The sequence below is a fragment of the Myodes glareolus genome, chromosome 19 (genome assembly GCF_982192425.1).
Source record: "Myodes glareolus chromosome 19, mMyoGla1.1, whole genome shotgun sequence".
Taxonomy (NCBI): Eukaryota; Metazoa; Chordata; class Mammalia; order Rodentia; family Cricetidae; genus Myodes; species Myodes glareolus.
This window is the reverse complement of record NC_142044.1, coordinates 5,008,448-5,026,638: the sequence shown is the minus strand read 5'-3', so window position 1 is coordinate 5,026,638 and position 18,191 is coordinate 5,008,448. Positions and strand designations below refer to the sequence as shown.

The following is an 18,191-nucleotide window of genomic DNA, read 5'->3' as shown; positions in this document are numbered from 1 at the left end:
GACAGCAACGGCTACAGAGAAACCCTTTCTTGAGAAACAAAAGAATGAAAAAATAAAAATGACTGCAAAAGGGAAATACAGGAGGTTAAAGAGGTGTGCCTTAAAGTCGTGTAACTTCCGCAATGTCTTCAACGCTCGTCCCGCTTTAATAGGGCTGGGTCTGACTGCAACAACCCTTTTTGAAAATGAAGACAAAGAACAGCTACACTTAAAAAAAAAAAATTCTACTGCACCATACTGCAACACGAGAACCCCGAGGAACATTCTGGCGCGATCAAAGCCTCTGTAACCACACCGGACTGGTCCTTGCTGGCCACGGGAAACTCGGTTCCATAAAGGAGCTCCACAGCCCGCGGAGAGGTGGGAACCTCTCCCTCGGAATACAGTCCCCGGGAACCGTCTCGGGTTCCCACACAACCTAGGGAGCCGCACGGCACGGAGAAAGCGCAGTGATGGCGCTCACCGGCCTCCCTCCCCTGAAAGGCGGTGTCGCCCAGCCGAGGCCCCAGGACGCTCTCCGAGGCAGCGGTCAGCGCGGACTAGCCGCGGGGCTCACAAAGCGGATCGCAGGCCCGCCTGCTCGCTCCGCTCGCGTGGAGCGCAGGCGCCGCCAGGGCGGGGGCGCGCTCGGCCGTCGGGCGGGCTGCTTGTCCTCGGCCCCGCCCACGCGTCTCCCAGCCCGCTCGGGGGAGGGGGGTTGGCGGGCCGCGCGAGGGCGGGAAGCGACCGGCGGGTCAGCACCTGCCAGGCCCCGGCGATCCCCGCCCTTCGGTCCCGTAAACTGCGCCCGGCGAGCCTTCCTCTTCCGCCCCTCCCACAGTCCCCGGCGGCGGCTGGCCCCTCCCCGCGCGCGCCGCGGCCCGGCCGTCTGTGACGTCGGCAGGCCCCGCCCCTGACTATAAATACTGGCGTCTCCGGCGCCGCCTTCCCACACTCGCTGGCTCAACTCTCGGCTGCGGTGCTTTCATCTATCTCTTTCTCTCTCTTTCCCCGGTTGTCGCCTGCTTCGCTCTCCTCATCTTACTCGCTCTGCTGCTCTGCGGTGTGACGAGGCTGAATCCTCTCAACCCGCCCCACGCAGTTCGCGCCTTTCCTCTTTTTTTTCTTCCCCCCTCTCGCGCCGCTCCCTTTTCTCCCGTTCGGCTGCCGCCGCCGCTGCTGCTCAGCTGGTGTCGGTGCCGCGCGTTTCCCCCCACGTCGTCCCCGCAGCCTATGGCCCAGGCCGCCTTGGGTATTTCTGCTCAAGGTAACCACATCCCTCTTTAAAAATTCCGCCGAAAAAGAGAAGACGCTTTACCCGACTCTTTGGGCCGTTATCTCACGTGAGTACCGGACCGTGGGAGGGAGGGAGGCCGGGAGGGTCGGGCCACGCCGCCTCCCGGCTGTCCCGTCGTCCCCCCGCCCTGCAGTGCCTGCCCCGCAGCCGGCGGCCTCGAACATGGCGGCCGGCGGCGTGTGTGACGGCGGCCCGGGTAGAGCCCCGGCGGTGGGGCCGGGCACCTGGCGACCCTGGGCGGCCGCCGGCAGCCGACGCGGTTGGGCGAGGGGGCGTGTGCGCGTGGGGCCTGCGCTCGGGGAGGGGTCGCAGTCCGCGCCCGGCGGCATGCGGGCCCCCACCCCATTCCCGTGGTGCATTGCTGTTTCCGGGGAGGGGGCCCAGCGGCGAAGCCCCAGGGGTCAGGGTCCCGCCGCTTCCCCAACTCCCTGTCCGGGTCTCCGCGCCCGCCGCGGGGGCCATGACGCCGAGTGGCCCGGCTCGGCGATGGGCTGCGGCGGCCGGGGCGCCGGGTTATGAATGGAGCGGGACGGGCCTCGAGCCGGCATCTGGTGACAGCTGGGAGGAGGCTGGATTCTTACGGGCGGAGGGTGAGGTGGGGGGGTGGTGCGGAGAGCGCGGTCCCCCTCTGCTGGAGGAAAGTTGACCTCACTTGGGGCCCGGCGGCGGGGAAGCCCGGGTGTCAAGTAGCGAGCGGGTAGGCCTTTGGCCCCTTCTGGAAACCTCGGCGCGGCTGCCCCGCCCCTGCGGCTCTCCTGATTGGGCCCGGTGGCTTTCACTTACCCCAGTCACCTCCTGGAGCCTGGAGATTAGTCACCATGGCTTCGTTTTCGGGTCCTCGCCGTGATCGCGGGGCAGAAAGAGGGCGAAGGGTAGGTGGATGCGGCTTATCAAGTACAACGTTCGCTGCCAGCAGTTAGTGATGACGAAGACGGGTTTTAACCGTGTCATTTATCTTGAACGCGTGTCCTTCTGCCTAAGAAACGAAGCGGCCTGGGACACCGTTTCCAGCCTCGGGGTGTTTGAATCTTGTGGTGGATGTGTTAGGTTGTTCCGTGTTCTACTGTGTTTTACTGCTCAGTCTGGGTGGGAGCTGATTAACTCTTTCCCCTTCATGAGTGCTCAGCTAAGGATTATGTGGACTGTGAACTAGCCTGGCAGAAATAGGTCTGACACATGAGAACATGCTTGTACTGGCCATGCCAGTAAGGCCTGAGGCGTTCACGTTAAGTAGGAAAGAATGTTGAAATAAAATTGTAGATAATAATCAACTTATAATCAAATAATTTATTTCTCTCCCAGGGTTTAATATGATTCTTAACAAAGAAATCACAATGGCAAGTCCAACTTAGACCCCAGCTAACATTGTGCGGTACTTGTCTTACTATCCAACCGTTTTACTGATTTCTGTTGCAGCTTTAGTATTTCCATATATTAAATACAGCTCTATACTCTGATTTTTAAAAATTGGCAGTAAAATTTTCATAGTTTGTTTTGTGTAATTTTTTGTTCTTTGAGACAGGGTTCACTTTGTAGACCAGACTGAACTCGAATTTACCTCTCACCTCAGCCTGGTGCTGGGATTACATGTTTAAGTAAGTGTGGCTTCCGTTTGAGTTTTAACAAAGAAGTGATACAGAGGGGTGTACACTGCAGATCCAGGAAGTTTTTTAAGCCACCCTTGGCCACATAATAGCAAAATCCTGTGTCCAAAGAGGGGAGAAAGCTCTATAATCTAAACTATCAAAATCCAGAACATGGCTAACTCTCCACAAAGTTTTCTCCATATCGGTTTCAGTAGAGGCTTTTCTGGTCTTCCATATTGTTGTTGTTTTGTTTTTAAATCAAAGAACTTAAATGGAATCAATCGAAACACATTCTTTTGTGTAAAAGACTTTTAATTAGCATGTTTTTGTATATTAATCAATAGGTTGTTACTATTGAATAGTCATTGTGTAAATTAAAAATAAACCAATTTTTGGAAAAGTTGCAAATATAGTAGTAACATTTGTAAAGATGCCAAGAGAAAAACGACTTTGAGTAGTGTCAAAAAGGACAAGGTAGGCTGACAGCTTTAATCCCAACTCATGAATTCCCGTCATCCTGTACCCCAGTGAGTGGGTGCACGCCTGCCCATCTAGTGCTTGGAAAAGGAGGCAGGAGGATGAGGATTCAGTGTCACCTTTGGGTCCACAAGAGTCCAGGGCCAGCCTAAGGCGACGTGGCCTCAGCTCATTTCTACCTCCCTATTTTACACAAATCATTATAAATGATAGTAATGTGTTTTTCTTTCCTCCTCCTTTTTGGTTTTCCAAGACAGGGTTTCTCTGCGTTAGCCCTGACTATCCTAGAACTCAGGGTTAGGGTTAGGTGGAACTCAGCCTGCCTCTATCCTTTTTTTGAGTGCTGAGATTAAAGACATGAGCCACCACTGCCTGGCTAGTAATTTGTTTTTCAGTCCTGCCTTTCATCCACATTTCACTCACTGTTCTTTATGCCTTCTCCTTCCAGATAAGCAGGTGTATTTACCCTGTATGTAATGTCCATCTTACCCTGGGTTCCACTCTTGGTGTCTTTTATTTTATTTTTTATTTTTAGGTTTTCAAGGCAGGGTTTCTCTGTAGCTTTGGAGCCTGTCCTGGAACTAGCTCTTATAGACCAGGCTGGCCTCGAACTCACAGAGCTCTGTTTGCCTCTGCCTTCCAATTGCTGGGATTAAAGGCATGCACCACCACCGCCCGGCCACTTTTGGTATCTATTAAAATGTCTTTGGAATTGGGGAGTCTTTATTCCCCAGCGGTAGCTCTGTTAGGTGAGAGAGTTTAGATGTCGCAAAGGCTAAGGTTTACTGTCCAGTGTCTCACAGCGTTTGTCTTGGGTTGCCATGAGCCTCAGTATAGCTGTGAGTAAGATAGGAAGACAAACAGTGTCTCATCCAGGGTAACTGTTCATTCCTTAGGGTAGCTAAGAATTACCCGATTCCCAGCATGTTTTAGTTGTTTTAAGATTAGGTGTTTGAAGAATCAGAATGTTTCTGATTTTCGGTGTGTATTGCACCTCTAAATCTTAACACCATCCAGTCAGTTATTGGGGTGACTGTTTCTAAAGCTAGTGTGCAAAGCTTCACATTCACTTACTTCTGGGAACAATAAAATGGATCTAGAGGGAAACTTGCCCAGGACTTTTCAAGTTTTTTGTTTTGTTTTGTTTTGTGTTTGTTTGTTTGTTTGTTTTTTGAGACAGCCTCATGCCTTCCAAGCTAGTTCAGGCTCTTGTTTTTTTATAATGGGCGACCTTGAACTCCTGGTTCCTGGTCCGTTTGCCTCCACAGCTGCTACCACCATGTCCTGCTCCATTTATAAAGCTTTTTAGTATTGTAGTGGGGATTTGTAGCAAAGGATAATTTGAACTTAACCTAAAAGGTATTCCAGTTAGTTCCAATACTGTGCTAGAACACTACGCATTTAAAGTCATTTAGACAGACCTTGTTGTGTGTAACCTAGGATGACCTTGAACTCAAAGTGTTCATCCTGTTTAGCCTGCTGAGTTTGGGAATCACAATTACACGGTATCATGCACAGCTGGAATGCCACTTTAATAGAACATTGCTAAATAAACTAAAACTTCATCTGTTAATTCATTTAAATTAACCTGTTTGAAGCACAACCTAATTTTTAAAACACAGAATTTTCTACTTTTCTTTATTTCTTTAGGGCGAACTTTCTGACCGAGTATACAACTACCCAGAAGGCCTAGGAGAAGTGCTGTATAGAGAGCAGTTCGACTTCAACGCTGAGCCACCTTGGGAACCTAGCTGATGATAGGGGGGTTCCATCTCCTAACTTGTCCATGTGAGTATCTTCACACCTGAGGAGACCTTAATAAAATTGAAATATTGCTTCAGTATTTTTCAGAATTTGAAATTATCTCTACCATTTCGGACCGTACAAATTTAAGTTAGAGATTAGTTCCAGGTGTGACTGGTAAGGCTGTGTGCATTGTTTACCAATGATAGGATCATTGTAACGTCTTGAATGAATAATAATACTACTATATTTACTGTATTAGGAAATTGTGCTGAGGTCTGGAGTGGTTAAGAGCACTTGCAGAGGACCCCTGTTAGGATGCTCACAGCAGCCTGTAACTCCAGCTGCAGAGGGTCTCTCTTCCCATTTTGGCCTCCTGGCATCTTCATACCTGTGCACATACTCATACGTAGAGATGCACATATACATACATACACATCCACAGAAGTAAAAATTTTTAAAAAAATTTTTTGGAATTTACTAGTCTGGGTTTTACTATAATTTGCAAAGTGGATTTTGACTTTCGGATTTATCATATTCAATCATTTTCTTAGCAGGTATGAATATTGGCTGAATCCAAAAAGAGTCAGAAGACTTTTAATTGACTCCAGGGCTTCCTGTATACATGTGCTGCTCTGAGTTAACGTTGCTGGTGTCAAAGACATGTTAATAAAACACTCCCTTTAGTGTGTGTGCGTGCATGCATGCCAGCACGTGAGCCAGAAGAGTGTATGAGACATGAGAAGACAGCTTGTAGGATTTAGTGTTCTCCTTCCACCGTGTGTCCAGGGCTCAGATCTACCTGGGGGCCGTCTTGTCAGGGTTCTGCTGCCATCCCCCATGGAAAAGCTGTGTCTTGGAGCTTGAGAGGGTGTGAAAGCAGTTTTAGTTCATATCTTCCTAGTAATGATCATTCTGCCAGTCAAAGTTCTTTTGTTTTGTTTTTTGAAGAGTTTTCATTTATAAGATGGTTTCTTCTACTAAGTTTGTAGAAAACTAATGGTATAGGGAGAGCCTTTTCTAAAAGGTGATGCCTGAGAGTCCCAGCACGCCTCATTTGAGATAGCCAAGGTTATTTTTTGGCTACTTAATATTATATGCGTGGATTATTTTAAGACTTGAGCCAGTGTATAAAATGTAATTCCTCAGTAAACTGTGTCTTAAATTGGAGAAATCCATTTATTTATCTTTTTTTTTTTAAAGGTGTTTTTTCACTGTGTAGCCCTTACTGGCCTAGAGCTGGATTTGTGCTCACAGAGATCCACCTGCCCTGCTTCCTGAGTGCTATGATTGAGGGTGTACATCAACATATCCTGTAATCTAGTACGGGAGCTCACCAACCAGTCAGCCAGACAGGCCTAGTTGATAAGCCCCAGGTTCTATGAGAGGTCCTGTTGGAAATGTGGACAGTTCCAGAGGAATAACACTTGATGTTTACCTCTGGTAAATTGTGGACAATGACCCGCACATACAGATAATTGATACATTCTAAAAATTCTTTTTCTAGATTTCATGGAATTGAAATTTGGGTTTTGAAATAGGTTTCACATGGGCAGAAACAGCACTAGGAAAATCTTAGGAGGGGCAGTTTTCAAGCTACTGCCTAGCTCATTACTCCTTGCAGTGTAGTCGATAAAGTCTTTATTTCTTTCAAAAAAGAGAAAATTTTCAGGAAAACTGAGGTCAAAGCAGTGTTTCTTTCTTGACTTTTTTGAGACTGTACTTTGGAGCCTGTCCTGGGACTTTCCCCTCTAGATCAGGTTGGCCTCGAACTCAGAGATTCGCCTGTCTGCCTCCCAAGTGCTGGGATTAAAGGCATGCACCTCCACTGCCCAGCTTAAAGCATTGCTTCTTTATTTTCATTATAAAGTGAATTTCGGAAAAATAGATTGAATGAAAATGATTCTATACCTAGCTCTAGAACACATCTACAGTCTGAGAATTTGGAAGGTAGAGAGTTGATCAGGAACTTGTGGCTTGTCTGGACTACATAAGACCCTGACTCACTCATAAATAATTTTAGACTCATTTGCCTCAACCTCCCAACTGCTAGAATTACAGGCCTGTGTCACCAAACCTTGCTTAGACTAGTTCTTTTGGTTCTGAGTAAGCACATTAATTTTTCTTTTATTTATGTATTCCTTATATTGATATGCATAATAATAATTTTGAGAATTCAAGAACCTGAAGCAACAATCTGCATTGTTTAGCTGGGTGGTTTATTTGCTACTTAATAGCATGCTTGCTACCAAATTGTTTCCAAGCCACATTTTTAATTTCTATTAATTTTAATCTGGTGTGCTTTTGATTTATTATCAAATGATATCATTATCAGAATGTTCTCCTAAGGTTATTTTGCTTCATGTGTTTTTTTTTTTGAGACAGGATTTTTCTAACATCCCTGGCTGTCCTGGAGACCAGACTGGTCTCCAACTCACAGAAATCCACTTAACCTCTGCCTCCTGAGTGCTGAGATTAAAGGTGTGTGCCACCACACCTGGTTTAAATTGGTTTATTTTTAAGTATCTTTTGGCACTAAGATACTTGGTGTAGAATGTTTGGAGGCTCAAGGTCTTCCGTAACAGTAAGAGTTTATCTCAACAGTAGAAAATATGTCTTTTGAAGTGGGTCTGCTTGTTGTTGTAATTACTAGTAGATTTTAAGATGGATTTTTAAATTTTCCTTTTGATCAGTTGGAATTTTAAAAGATTGTTGGTTCATTTTTACATTTTGTGGTGGGAGTCGGGGTGATGCACATGCTGTTGCACATTTACAGTGAACAGCTGACCTCACTCTTCTCTCCACCCTGGGAATCACTCAGGTTTCCAGGCTTGCCTGGCAAGTACCTATTCTTGAGGAATCATATTGCCAACCTATTAGAATATTTAACAGATTGTAGAATAGGATGTGCAAATGGTATGTGTGAAAGTTAGAGGGCACTGTATGGCATCTGTTCTTTACTCTTTTAAAAATACTTAACATTTGTTTATTGAGGTATGTGTGTATGTATATATCTGGACATGTGCCACAGACAGAACAACCTGTAGGGGCTGATTCTCACCTTCCCCCATGTGGGTCCTGAGAATTGAACATAGGTGTCAAGCTTACTGCAAGTGCCAAGCCATCTGGATAGCCAACTAATTTGGGAGAAAAACTTGACCTGAATTTGTGCTGACTTGAAGCAATTTTTATTGTTTATTTAGTGTTAATGTTCTTGAATTTTACTGTAGAAATACAGAGTTGCTCTCTTGTAAGCTGATACATAATATCTAACATGTACTAGTGACTGCTCTGAAATTCGACAAGTTAATAAGTTCAAAAAGATACATTGTTTCAAGGGTTTTACTAGAATAACAAGTATAGATACAGAAGTACAGTATCTATGTATGATAATTTGTGTCACTGGACACTGGGATCCTAGGATCAATCTTCTGGGGAGCCACAAAATATTGGAAAACTATTGGGAGAACTTAAAACACTGGTTTCCTGGAAATACCTCATAACATTGCTAAATATGTGACTGTAAGAAATGTATCTGAGTTATGTTCAGTACTCCATTAGGATTTTTTGTACAGGTATTATAGGCTCTATGATTGGGCATCAGAATGGGTTTTCTCTTCTCCCTGACCTGTAGTATGTTTGTGGTGTGTGTGTGTGTGTGTGTGTGTGTGTGTGTGTGTGTGTGTGTGTGTGTGTTTTGGGGGGGGTAGGGGAGTCTCCTGCTATTATACCCGAGGCTTGCCTGGAAATCACTGACTCCTGCTTCAAGCTCCTAAGTATTGGAATTACAGGCATATATCATCGTACCTGGCTTCATGATAAAGTTTTGAGTCAACCATTAATTTTAAGCTAGTTTATTTTATTAAAGTATCTGAAAACTAGATATTCTCACACAGTATGTCAGTCTCCCTAGCCTGCAGTCCCCCGAAAGTCTTAGGTGGTTAAGGCTGATTTTTGAACTTCAGATTCTAGCCTAAGTGCTGGAATGACCAGCATGCACCTCATAATCTATCAGACTCCAGTTTCAGGGGGTTGAGCAGTTCTCAGAGGAGGATAGTTGGGATGGAAGAATTATTGGCGACTACCAGTGCTTCACCATACTTCTTACTGAGCTGATCTTATTTTTGGGTTTTGGAGTTTTCTCCTGCTTACCTCTACCAGAAAAAAAAAATTTGAGCGTTTAATCAGTGATTAAAAGTTATAAAAAAAATAAGGCATTATGTTCGGAGAAAGATTTGAAAATGTTTGAAAAGCTTTGAAAATATAAAGGCTAGGTAAATTGATTGACTGTTTTGAGATGACCATTTTCCAGTTAATCTTATAGGAATAATATTTCAGGATCATCCATGCTAATGTTTGCAATTGTTAGCATGCTAATTGAAGCAGGTTTCTTTTGTTTTTGAGAGTTTCTATATGTAATCCTGACTAGCCTGGAACTTGCTAGATAGACCAAACTGGCCCCAAACTCTTAAGAGATCCACCTGTAGGCATGTACCACCAAATCGAGCCAGAAGCAGAATTTTGGCTTTTCTCTGATAATAAATATTGTTACTTTATGGCAGGAGTAGTCTTAAGTGTCTATTCAGGACATGCTATGGAATGGTTTTACTTTTTAGTTTTTGGAACACTCTGTATTGCCTGCTGTTCTAGAACTCCAGGATAATTACTATGAATGGAGCACCATTAATAGACTTAACTGACTGCTAGCATGATGTGATTATCACACTCAAACTCAATGCAGCTATGGTTACTCCCTCCATACTCCCTTAGGTTTTTCTGGCTTGTAAGGGTGTGAGGTTGTATATTCTTGTATATTCTAGTTGGGTTTTTTAGATGAACATTTTTGAGATGCAACATTGTATGACTATAGTCATGTAGACTGAAACTAGTATTGGCTGTATGTTGTAAATTAAATTTTTAGTTTACTTCTTGCTGAGTAAGATGTAATGATTATTGCAGAGATCTCACTCAGTTTGTAAAGAATTATAATAAGGGGGGCTGGAGAGATGGCTCAGCTCTTACAAAGGTCCTGAGTTCAATTCCTGGCAACCACATGGTGGCTCACTCACAACCATTTGTAATGAGGTCTGGTGCCCTCTTCTGGCCTGCAGGCATACACTGACAGAATATTGTGTACATAATAAACAAATAAGTTCAAATTTGGCTGGTGCACTGAATGGCTTAGCTGGCGAGGGTCCTGGCCACTGAGAATGCAAGCCTGTGGTGTGAGTTCAATCCCTAGAAGCCATGTAAAGTGGAGGAGACAAACTGGCTCTACAGTGTCATCCTCGGACCTGCATGCCTGCCGTGGTGGCAGGTGCACACTCAATGATGAATAGAATTAAAATGGGTGTTTCCTTTTTGTTTGTTTATTTGCCGTTTTGAGATGTCTCTGTATGTAACGTGGCTGTCCTAAATAGATAAGCTGGCCTCAAACTCTCAGAGATCCACCTGCTTCTTCTGCCTCTCGGTACTGGGATTAAAGTTGTATGCCACTATGTCTGGCTCTCTATATTTTCTTAGCTTGTAGTCTAAGTGCAGCATAATTAACATGTTAAATTTGGTGTGAACAAAAGTAGGTTGGTATTTCCTGCTATGTTCGGCATGAAAGCCATAATAGTCCTAAGATAGTCTTCAGAATGAACAATTTTGTCCTAATAGCTCCTGAAGAGCTCTGAGTTGAACATATATCCCTTATGTATATGTTAGTACATAATGGGAAAACAAGTAAAAGATTTAAACTACTTGCCACTCAAAATCTTAATAGTTCTAGTTATGTGCCCCTACTAGACTCATGAACGTCTTGTCTAGTTTACCACACTCAGGATAGTGTCACTTGTACCATACTATAAAGTAGCATACATTTAAGCACCAATTCTACATGTATAACATGACTGTAAAAATCCATTATTTTATCGTTAAGGCATTTTTATTATTTGAACCTTGGGAGATGGCTCAGCAGTTTAGAGCATATATTGCTTTTGCAGAGAACCCAATTTCGGTTTCCAAAAAGCACCTGTGACTCCAGCTCTGGGGCATTCCAGTTTTCTCTAGCCTTCCTAGACATCATTGTTCTTGTGCACAGACATACACATACATTATATATATATATATATATATGCATACACACACACACACACACACACACACACACATATATATATCTTAAAATAAATCCAGAAAAGGGGGACGAGGGCAACTGGAGGTATTGCTCCGTGGTTACAACACTTATAGTACTGTTTTCAGGGAATGTGAATTAGATTCCAGCAACTGTGTGAGATAGCTTTTACATGAGCCTGCGTCTCCAGCTCCAGGGTCCAATGGTTTTCATATGCACAATGCTTATATGTGCATACAAATACAAACACGGACACAATTTTTTAAAAAGGATGAAGACCAGATTGACCTTGAAGAGATCTGCCTTCCCCCGTCCTCCAATTATTGAGATCAAGGTGTGCACTGCCAGTCGTGGCAAAATATAAATCTTTTAACAAAGTATTTTTTGATGTTTATTGTGAGTTATCGTAGAGTTTGAAGTAAGTTGGTCTCATTTCCTTAGTCTTCCCTCATATCTCCTGCTCTTTTTTGTTCTCTTTTAATATAACTCTTTGTGGAAATGTTTTCTGTCTAGGCATAGTGAGTTGTTTCATCGCTAGAAAATTGTTTATATTGTCATTATTAGTTTTCCAGTTACTGTGTGTTGAGGGCAAACACAGTGTTCTGGATCTCAAGAGTACCCCATGCAGGTTGTTTTTGGTCTATAAATCACAAAAGTACTGTGAACTTTTACCTCCCACGGGAGCTTCTTGGCTACCTTCTTTAGTATGTAGCTTCCTGGTGCTTTTTCTCCTCCTGAAGGTTATAGTACCAGTCATCCTGTAGAGGCCTCTTCTAGTAGTTTTTAGACGGTTTTCTTCCAAAGTTACTTCGTGTGGTAAGTAACAAGCTCTGTTGCAGGTGGAATGCAGGGAGGGGCTTAGACACCCTTGGTATTTTTAAAGCTGAGCCATCCAGTGCTTAGGTGAAGAAAAGTAGAAATGGCTGCAGTTAGGAACTGTACAGCAACTGTAGCAGTTTACATTTCAGATACATTGTTTCCATTTGAGTGAGTAAAGGTCCTGCTGAGAAGTAAGTAAGGTCAAGCTTCCTGATTAGGTGTCTGCGAAACAATACTCTCAACCTTTCAGCTCTCCCTGTTCTACTTCCAGGGAGGTCTTCACTTCAGAAACCCAAGACTCATATTCATCCAGCCTGGTGTCAAGTGGGCTGTTGCTGCCAGAATTATCTTGTGATTATATGAAAGATGTATCAGTTTCTTCTGAAGTACAATCAACCATAGAAGCCTTTGTAGCAGGTGTGTAACACGGCAAGTGCCCAGCTGCCACAGCCTTCACTTTTGAAAGTGAACATGAGGACTCAGCCACCTCATGTCGGACTCCAGGGAGCAGTGTGGTTCTCGGAGCCATTGTTTCTTTTGGCAGCTTCTTCGTGGAAAGTGTATTCTCAAAACACCAACACACAGGTGGAAATAAGACATATTACATAGTTATTTTTTTCCAGCAGTGAATCCAAAGCAAATTATTTACAAAAGTAGTACTGTGATTTCAGCAACACTAAATGAGCTTTTATTTAGTCAGACTTTAATAAAGGTTTTTAGTTGCTAAATAGCTTTCAGCGTGGTAGTGATTGGAGAACGTTTCTTAGTAACTGCTCTGGGCTTCTGGGTCTCACTGTATGTGCCCTCTGCCCTCTCAGTTTAACCTTCCTGCCTCAGACTTTTCCCAGTCCTGGGCTTGTGGGCCTGCACCAGCACACCCAGCAAGTTTATTCTTGTGAAGAGAATGGGAAGGTTTAGAAAACAGCTCTTTGGGGAGGATTAACTTGTACTTTACGACACATGGTATGAACTATTCCCACTTCCCATCACCACATGAACATTTATTTTCTTTTATTTTTGCTTTTTTCCCCCCCTTTGGTTTTCTAGACAGGGTCTCTGCATGCCTCAGGTTGGCCTTGAATTTACAGATCTGCTTGGGATTAAAGGTGTGGTCTATCATACCTGACTTTAACATTGTTAATGCCTCTTAAAAAAATTTGTCTTTTATGAGAGTAGAGTTTAAAAGTAATTTTGCTAAATAAAGAAAATTGCTTAGCAACTAAAGTTGCTTGCTGCAGTCAAGCCTCACAGCCTGAATTCATTTCCCAGCATCCATTTGGTGGAGAGAGAACTACCTCAAGTTGTCCTTGGACCTCCACCTGCGCTTTGTTTGCATGCTTGTAGGTGTTTTTTTAAAATTCAAAACTGAAAGTGTTCCTGGAGTCTTCATACTGCTTTTTAGGGCTTCTTCAGTGAAATACTGTAGAGGAGGAATAGGAGAGACGAGATGGAGGTATCAAGACTCTTTAGTCTTTTCCAACTGTTTAAAGACAGTATCTCATGCTGCCCGGACTGTCCTCCAACTTAACTATGTAGCCAGCAATGACCTCAAACTCCCAGCCTTGCCTCTCAGAACTGGATTATGGATGTGTGCTGCCATGCCCTGTTTGTGCCAGGCCAGGAATTGTCCAGCCTCAGACATGCTAGAAGCCCTCTATTCTGGTCCCACACATACCCCACCCTCACTCCCCAGTTCAAGGACTTTTTTTGTGCTTGTTGACTTCAGAGTATCTTAAAAAGTCAGTCTCCTGAGGTATTTATGTGTAGCATATTCTTTCAGTTTTTCTGGACCTAGCATGTAACTTAACAGTAATTGATAGCTGAGTTTGTCAGTTACCTACTTGTGTGATAAGGGCTTCTAACAGATTTAAGATTAGAGAAGATAGATTTGCTTTTGTTAATATTTTTGTTGTGACTGGATTCGTGTAGCCAAGTCTGGTCTTAAACTCATGTAACTGAGGAAGATCTTAAGCTTCTGGTCTTCCTGCCTTGGCCCCATCACTGCTAGGCCTATAGGTGCTTCAGCACACCCAGTTTGTTTTGTGCTGGGAAATCAAACCAAGGCCTGGGACTATATTCCTGAGACTCTGCTCTGGGCTCATAATTTGTGGGAATCTCAGAAACGAAGATAAAGCTTTTTTATAGTATTGATTTTATTGTGATTCCAGCTTAAGGAAATCAAATAACATTAGTGTCACATTTACATTTGTTTTTATGGTTTTGGGTGTATGATAATCAGAATTTTTTTTAACTTTATTGAGACAGGGTCTCCCTGGGTAATTGGACTGCCCTTGAACTCATAAGATCAGGTTGCCTCTGCCTCTTGAGTGTCAGGATTAAGGGTGTATCAGCACACCATCTTTCTAACAGTCTTAGGCAGCCTATGCCCAAGATGTGTGTGAGAGAGGCTAGTCTATAAAGCTGGCTGTTTGACAGCCAAGTAACGTAAACTTCATTGGAAGTTGCTTACCTTACTCTTTCTAATATTTACCTTGGTGCTCATCTTGTTCATGGAGTAACTTTGATTCTGTTGCTTTTGGTGTTTGGTTGATGATATCCCTAAAATTGATCTCCTAGCTGGAGTTATGCTGTTTAAAACAGTGTCTGTGCTTAGCCTACATATCCAGTCTCAATGAACAGATTTGTTTCAGTCCTAGTATGCCATCCTTTAGAGAAGTCTAGGCTGTGGAGAGGTCTCTCTGCTGTGGAGCACACAGACGCCTGTCGTAGCACAGGTGTGTTTATTGAATGGAGTGTTGTTGTCTTGAAAATGAATGTCAGCGCCTCCAACTTTGAACTGGGTGTTATATGTGTCATGAAATTTCACTAATACTACAGCTTATTAATGGAGTCGTTGATTTTGTTTAAAAAAAAAAAAGCTGGTACTGCTTAGGAGCCATTGAATGGACTGTGTTCAGGTTAATAAAATGGGGTGCTGGGGTGGGGGTGAGGAGTAGCAGAAGGAACCAAGTACCTGAGAAAGGCTGTCCAAGTCTGTGGTGTTTTGTCTCAGGGGTTTTGTTTTGTTTTTTGTTTTTGTTTTTGTATTGTTTTGTTTTTGAGACAGGGTTTCTCTGTAGCTTTGGAGCCTGTCCTAGAACTAACTTTTGTAGACCAGGCTGTCCTCAAACTCAAAGAGATCCTCCTGCCTCTGTCACCCGAGAGCTGGGATTAAAGGCATGCACTGCCATTTAACTGAATTCTCCATATTATTGATGCTAAATTGCAGGTAGGCAGATTTCTTAAATACTGTCTTTAGTTTATTGTAATTAGTGATCCCTTGAACTCTGGTCTCTGTCTGTTTCTCTGTTGGATTCTTAAATAGTTACTGTTTTCAGTTCCAGCAGGAAGCAGGTCATCACCCTAAATCAACAAAGGTGTCCAGGTATTCTGCCTAAGATTTACTTCTCAGTAGAAAGGGCCTGTGTGTATGGAGGTGCATCGATAGAAGGTAGGCAGGGGGAAGCAAGGCCGTTTTAGGGGAGGCAGCTCAGTGTCCATTATTCATGTACCACGGTGGTGCTGTCATTTCCTATGGTAACCTAAGGACGCAAGTCCCAGCTGTTGTCAGGGTATGCAGCCCCAGAGAATTGTTTTCCTGGACCCAGAAAAAGAGTAAAGCTTTATTTTTGTTTGAGTCAGAAGAGGATTTATCCTGATAACCCTTCTTAAAATTGAGGCTGACCTAAGCTATATAATATGGCAAGGTTCATATACAGTACCTGACTTATACCAACTATGACTGTTTGATGACAATAAAAAGCAGCATCTAATGTATCTCTGCTAGCCTACTGTGTACTTCCTGGCCTCAGAATAGCAGGAATGTTCCTGCCTTTGTTTCCCAAGAACTGAGACTATAGGTGTGTGCCACCCCACAGCTATGACCTAGAGTTAGTTTTACATTTTAGACAGTTCAGTTTTAGAGAGCAATTGTACATGCATACACACACATGTTGTGTGTTTTATTATTTAGACAAGGGTCTCTTAGTCTGGCTTCACTTCTTACGTGGTTGAGGAAGAACTTTAGGATCCTGCTACTGTTACCTCTCAAATGCTGGGGATTGTCACAACTACTGTTTGAGAAGTTACTAAATGACATTACTCAAAACCAGGGGGTTTGGTGCCTGTTGAAATAATTTCACCAAATCACATGGACCTTGTAAGTGACCTGCATAGCTGTAAGCCACCATTTAACTTGTAAGTGACTACGTAGCTGTAAGCCACCATTTAACTTGTAAGTGACTACATAGCTGTAAGCCACCATTTAACTTGTAAGTGACTACATAGCTGTAAGCCACCATTTAACTTGAAGGTGCAACTTAGATAGCTGCAGGGTCCCTTTCCTGTAATTGTTCTTTCGCCTACGTTTGCAAGTTTTTGTGAAAGTGTCTCATTGTTTGTACAGTCTAGGTAGGCTAGCCTGAAACTCATGGTAATCATTCTTACCTTGGCCTTCCAAGTGCCCAAGTGCTGGAATTACTAACATGAGCTACCAAGCCCAAGTGTTTAGAATTTTATTAGAATGCAAGTATCTGTACTTTGTTTGTTTGTTTGAGACAGGGTCTCTACATAGCTTTGGCTGTACTGGAACTCACTGTGGCTACAACTATCTACACTTACTTTACAGTGTTAGGTCATATAACATATGGGACTGCCTTTTTAGTAAGTTGTATTGAACTTACTTTAAAAGTTTTATCTGCATTTTTGTGGTAATAGGAGATAAGAATTTAAGTAGCCAATGCTACGCTTGAACTCTTGATCCTTTACTGTCTCCACCTCACAGTGCTGGGTTTATATGCCTGTATATCTGGCCTTTATGTGTGTGTAGACGTGGTTTTGTAGATCAGATGTCAACACTGGGTATCTTACTCAGTCATTACCCGTTTTCGTCTTTGAGATAAACTCTCTTTCTAAATGCAGAGCTTACCCCTTAGTTAGATTGACTGCTGCCCTAGCTTTAGGATTGCTTGCATCTGTTATCGCAGCTGGCATTGCAGTGGGGTGTTGGAGATGCGGCTTCAGGTTCTGAGGCTTACCTAGCAGGCACAGTACTGACTACGCCGTCTCCCAACTTCTTTTAATTTACTTTTAAAATAGTATTAAAGGTCCAGTGGGCCACAGACTCCTCGCAGAATTAAAACCCTTGGCAGTTTAGTGACTCACTCTTAATACACCACGTCTTAATTATGGAAGTAACGCGGAATTTGATCTAACTTCTATTTTGACAGTTTGTTGCATATTCTAAGGACCCGACAAAGGCTTCGTGGCCCGTCTCTTGTTTTTCCTGGTTTATGACTTTCGGCTTTGTGGAATACGGCTGAGATGAAAGGATTTATTGACGATGCAAACTACTCCGTTGGCCTGTTGGATGAAGGAACGAACCTTGGAGATGTTATTGATAACTATGTTTATGAACATACCCTGGTAAGTGTGAGATCATGTTTCCAAGCTTGAAAACAGATTATTGGTTGTGTTTCTCAGACATTGGTCTAATAAAATGACTTGGTCCAGTTAATTTTTGCACCTTTATTTTTATACGTTTTTGCCTACATATGTTGATAGAATTTGATCGCTTACTGTGGTTTATGATCTACTATCACTACTATGATGTACAGTGTCTGCAGGACACTGCTACAGAAGCCTGTTTATTAACACGTGAAGTCATTTGTTTTCATTTGATTATTTCCATTTATTTATGTGAATAGTGTGGCAAAGTTTTGTTAGCTTTTTTGTTTGTTTATTTTGTTTTGTTTATTTTATTTTGTTTTTTCAAGACACATTTTCTCTGTGGGACAGTCCTGACTGTCCTGGAACTCACTGCTTCTTCTTCCTGAGTGCTGGGATTAAAAGCATGTGCCATCACTACCCAGCAGGATTTTGTCCCTTTGTGAAAGATAGATTTCAGCAAACTTGGAGAACACAGAGTTTAAAAGTTGCTCTAGTTTTCAGTAAAAGTACCAGCCAGGCGGTGGTGGCACACTCCTGTAATCTCAGCACTTGGCCGAGGCAGGCAGATCTCTGAGCTCAAGGCTAGCCTGGTCTATGGAGTGAGTTCCAGGACAGCCAGGACTGTTAACACAGAGAAGCCCTGTCTTGAAAAACAAACAAACAAACAAACAAACAAAAGATCAGAGGGAGGGGAGGAGGGAAGGGAAGAGAGTGAGAGAGAACC

The 18,191-nt window shown here is 43.3% G+C and overlaps 1 protein-coding gene across 2 annotated transcripts in view; it reads left to right on the top strand.

The window, feature by feature from the left end:
• The first annotated feature begins 919 nt into the window (after positions 1 to 919).
• The window catches only part of Azin1 (antizyme inhibitor 1), a 30,758-nt gene continuing 13,486 nt past the window's right edge, over positions 920 to 18,191 (top strand). Inside the window, exons 1-4 of one of the 2 annotated variants that reach the window (XM_085679077.2) lie at positions 920 to 1,322; positions 4,990 to 5,127; positions 12,291 to 12,436; positions 17,248 to 17,443. In XM_085679077.2, coding sequence (XP_085535203.1) covers positions 17,342 to 17,443 — 102 coding nt within the window. In that variant the 5' untranslated portion in view covers positions 920 to 1,322; positions 4,990 to 5,127; positions 12,291 to 12,436; positions 17,248 to 17,341. The remainder of the gene's footprint in view (positions 1,323 to 4,989; positions 5,128 to 12,290; positions 12,437 to 17,247; positions 17,444 to 18,191) is intronic. The other variant, XM_085679076.2, reaches the window with a different exon arrangement.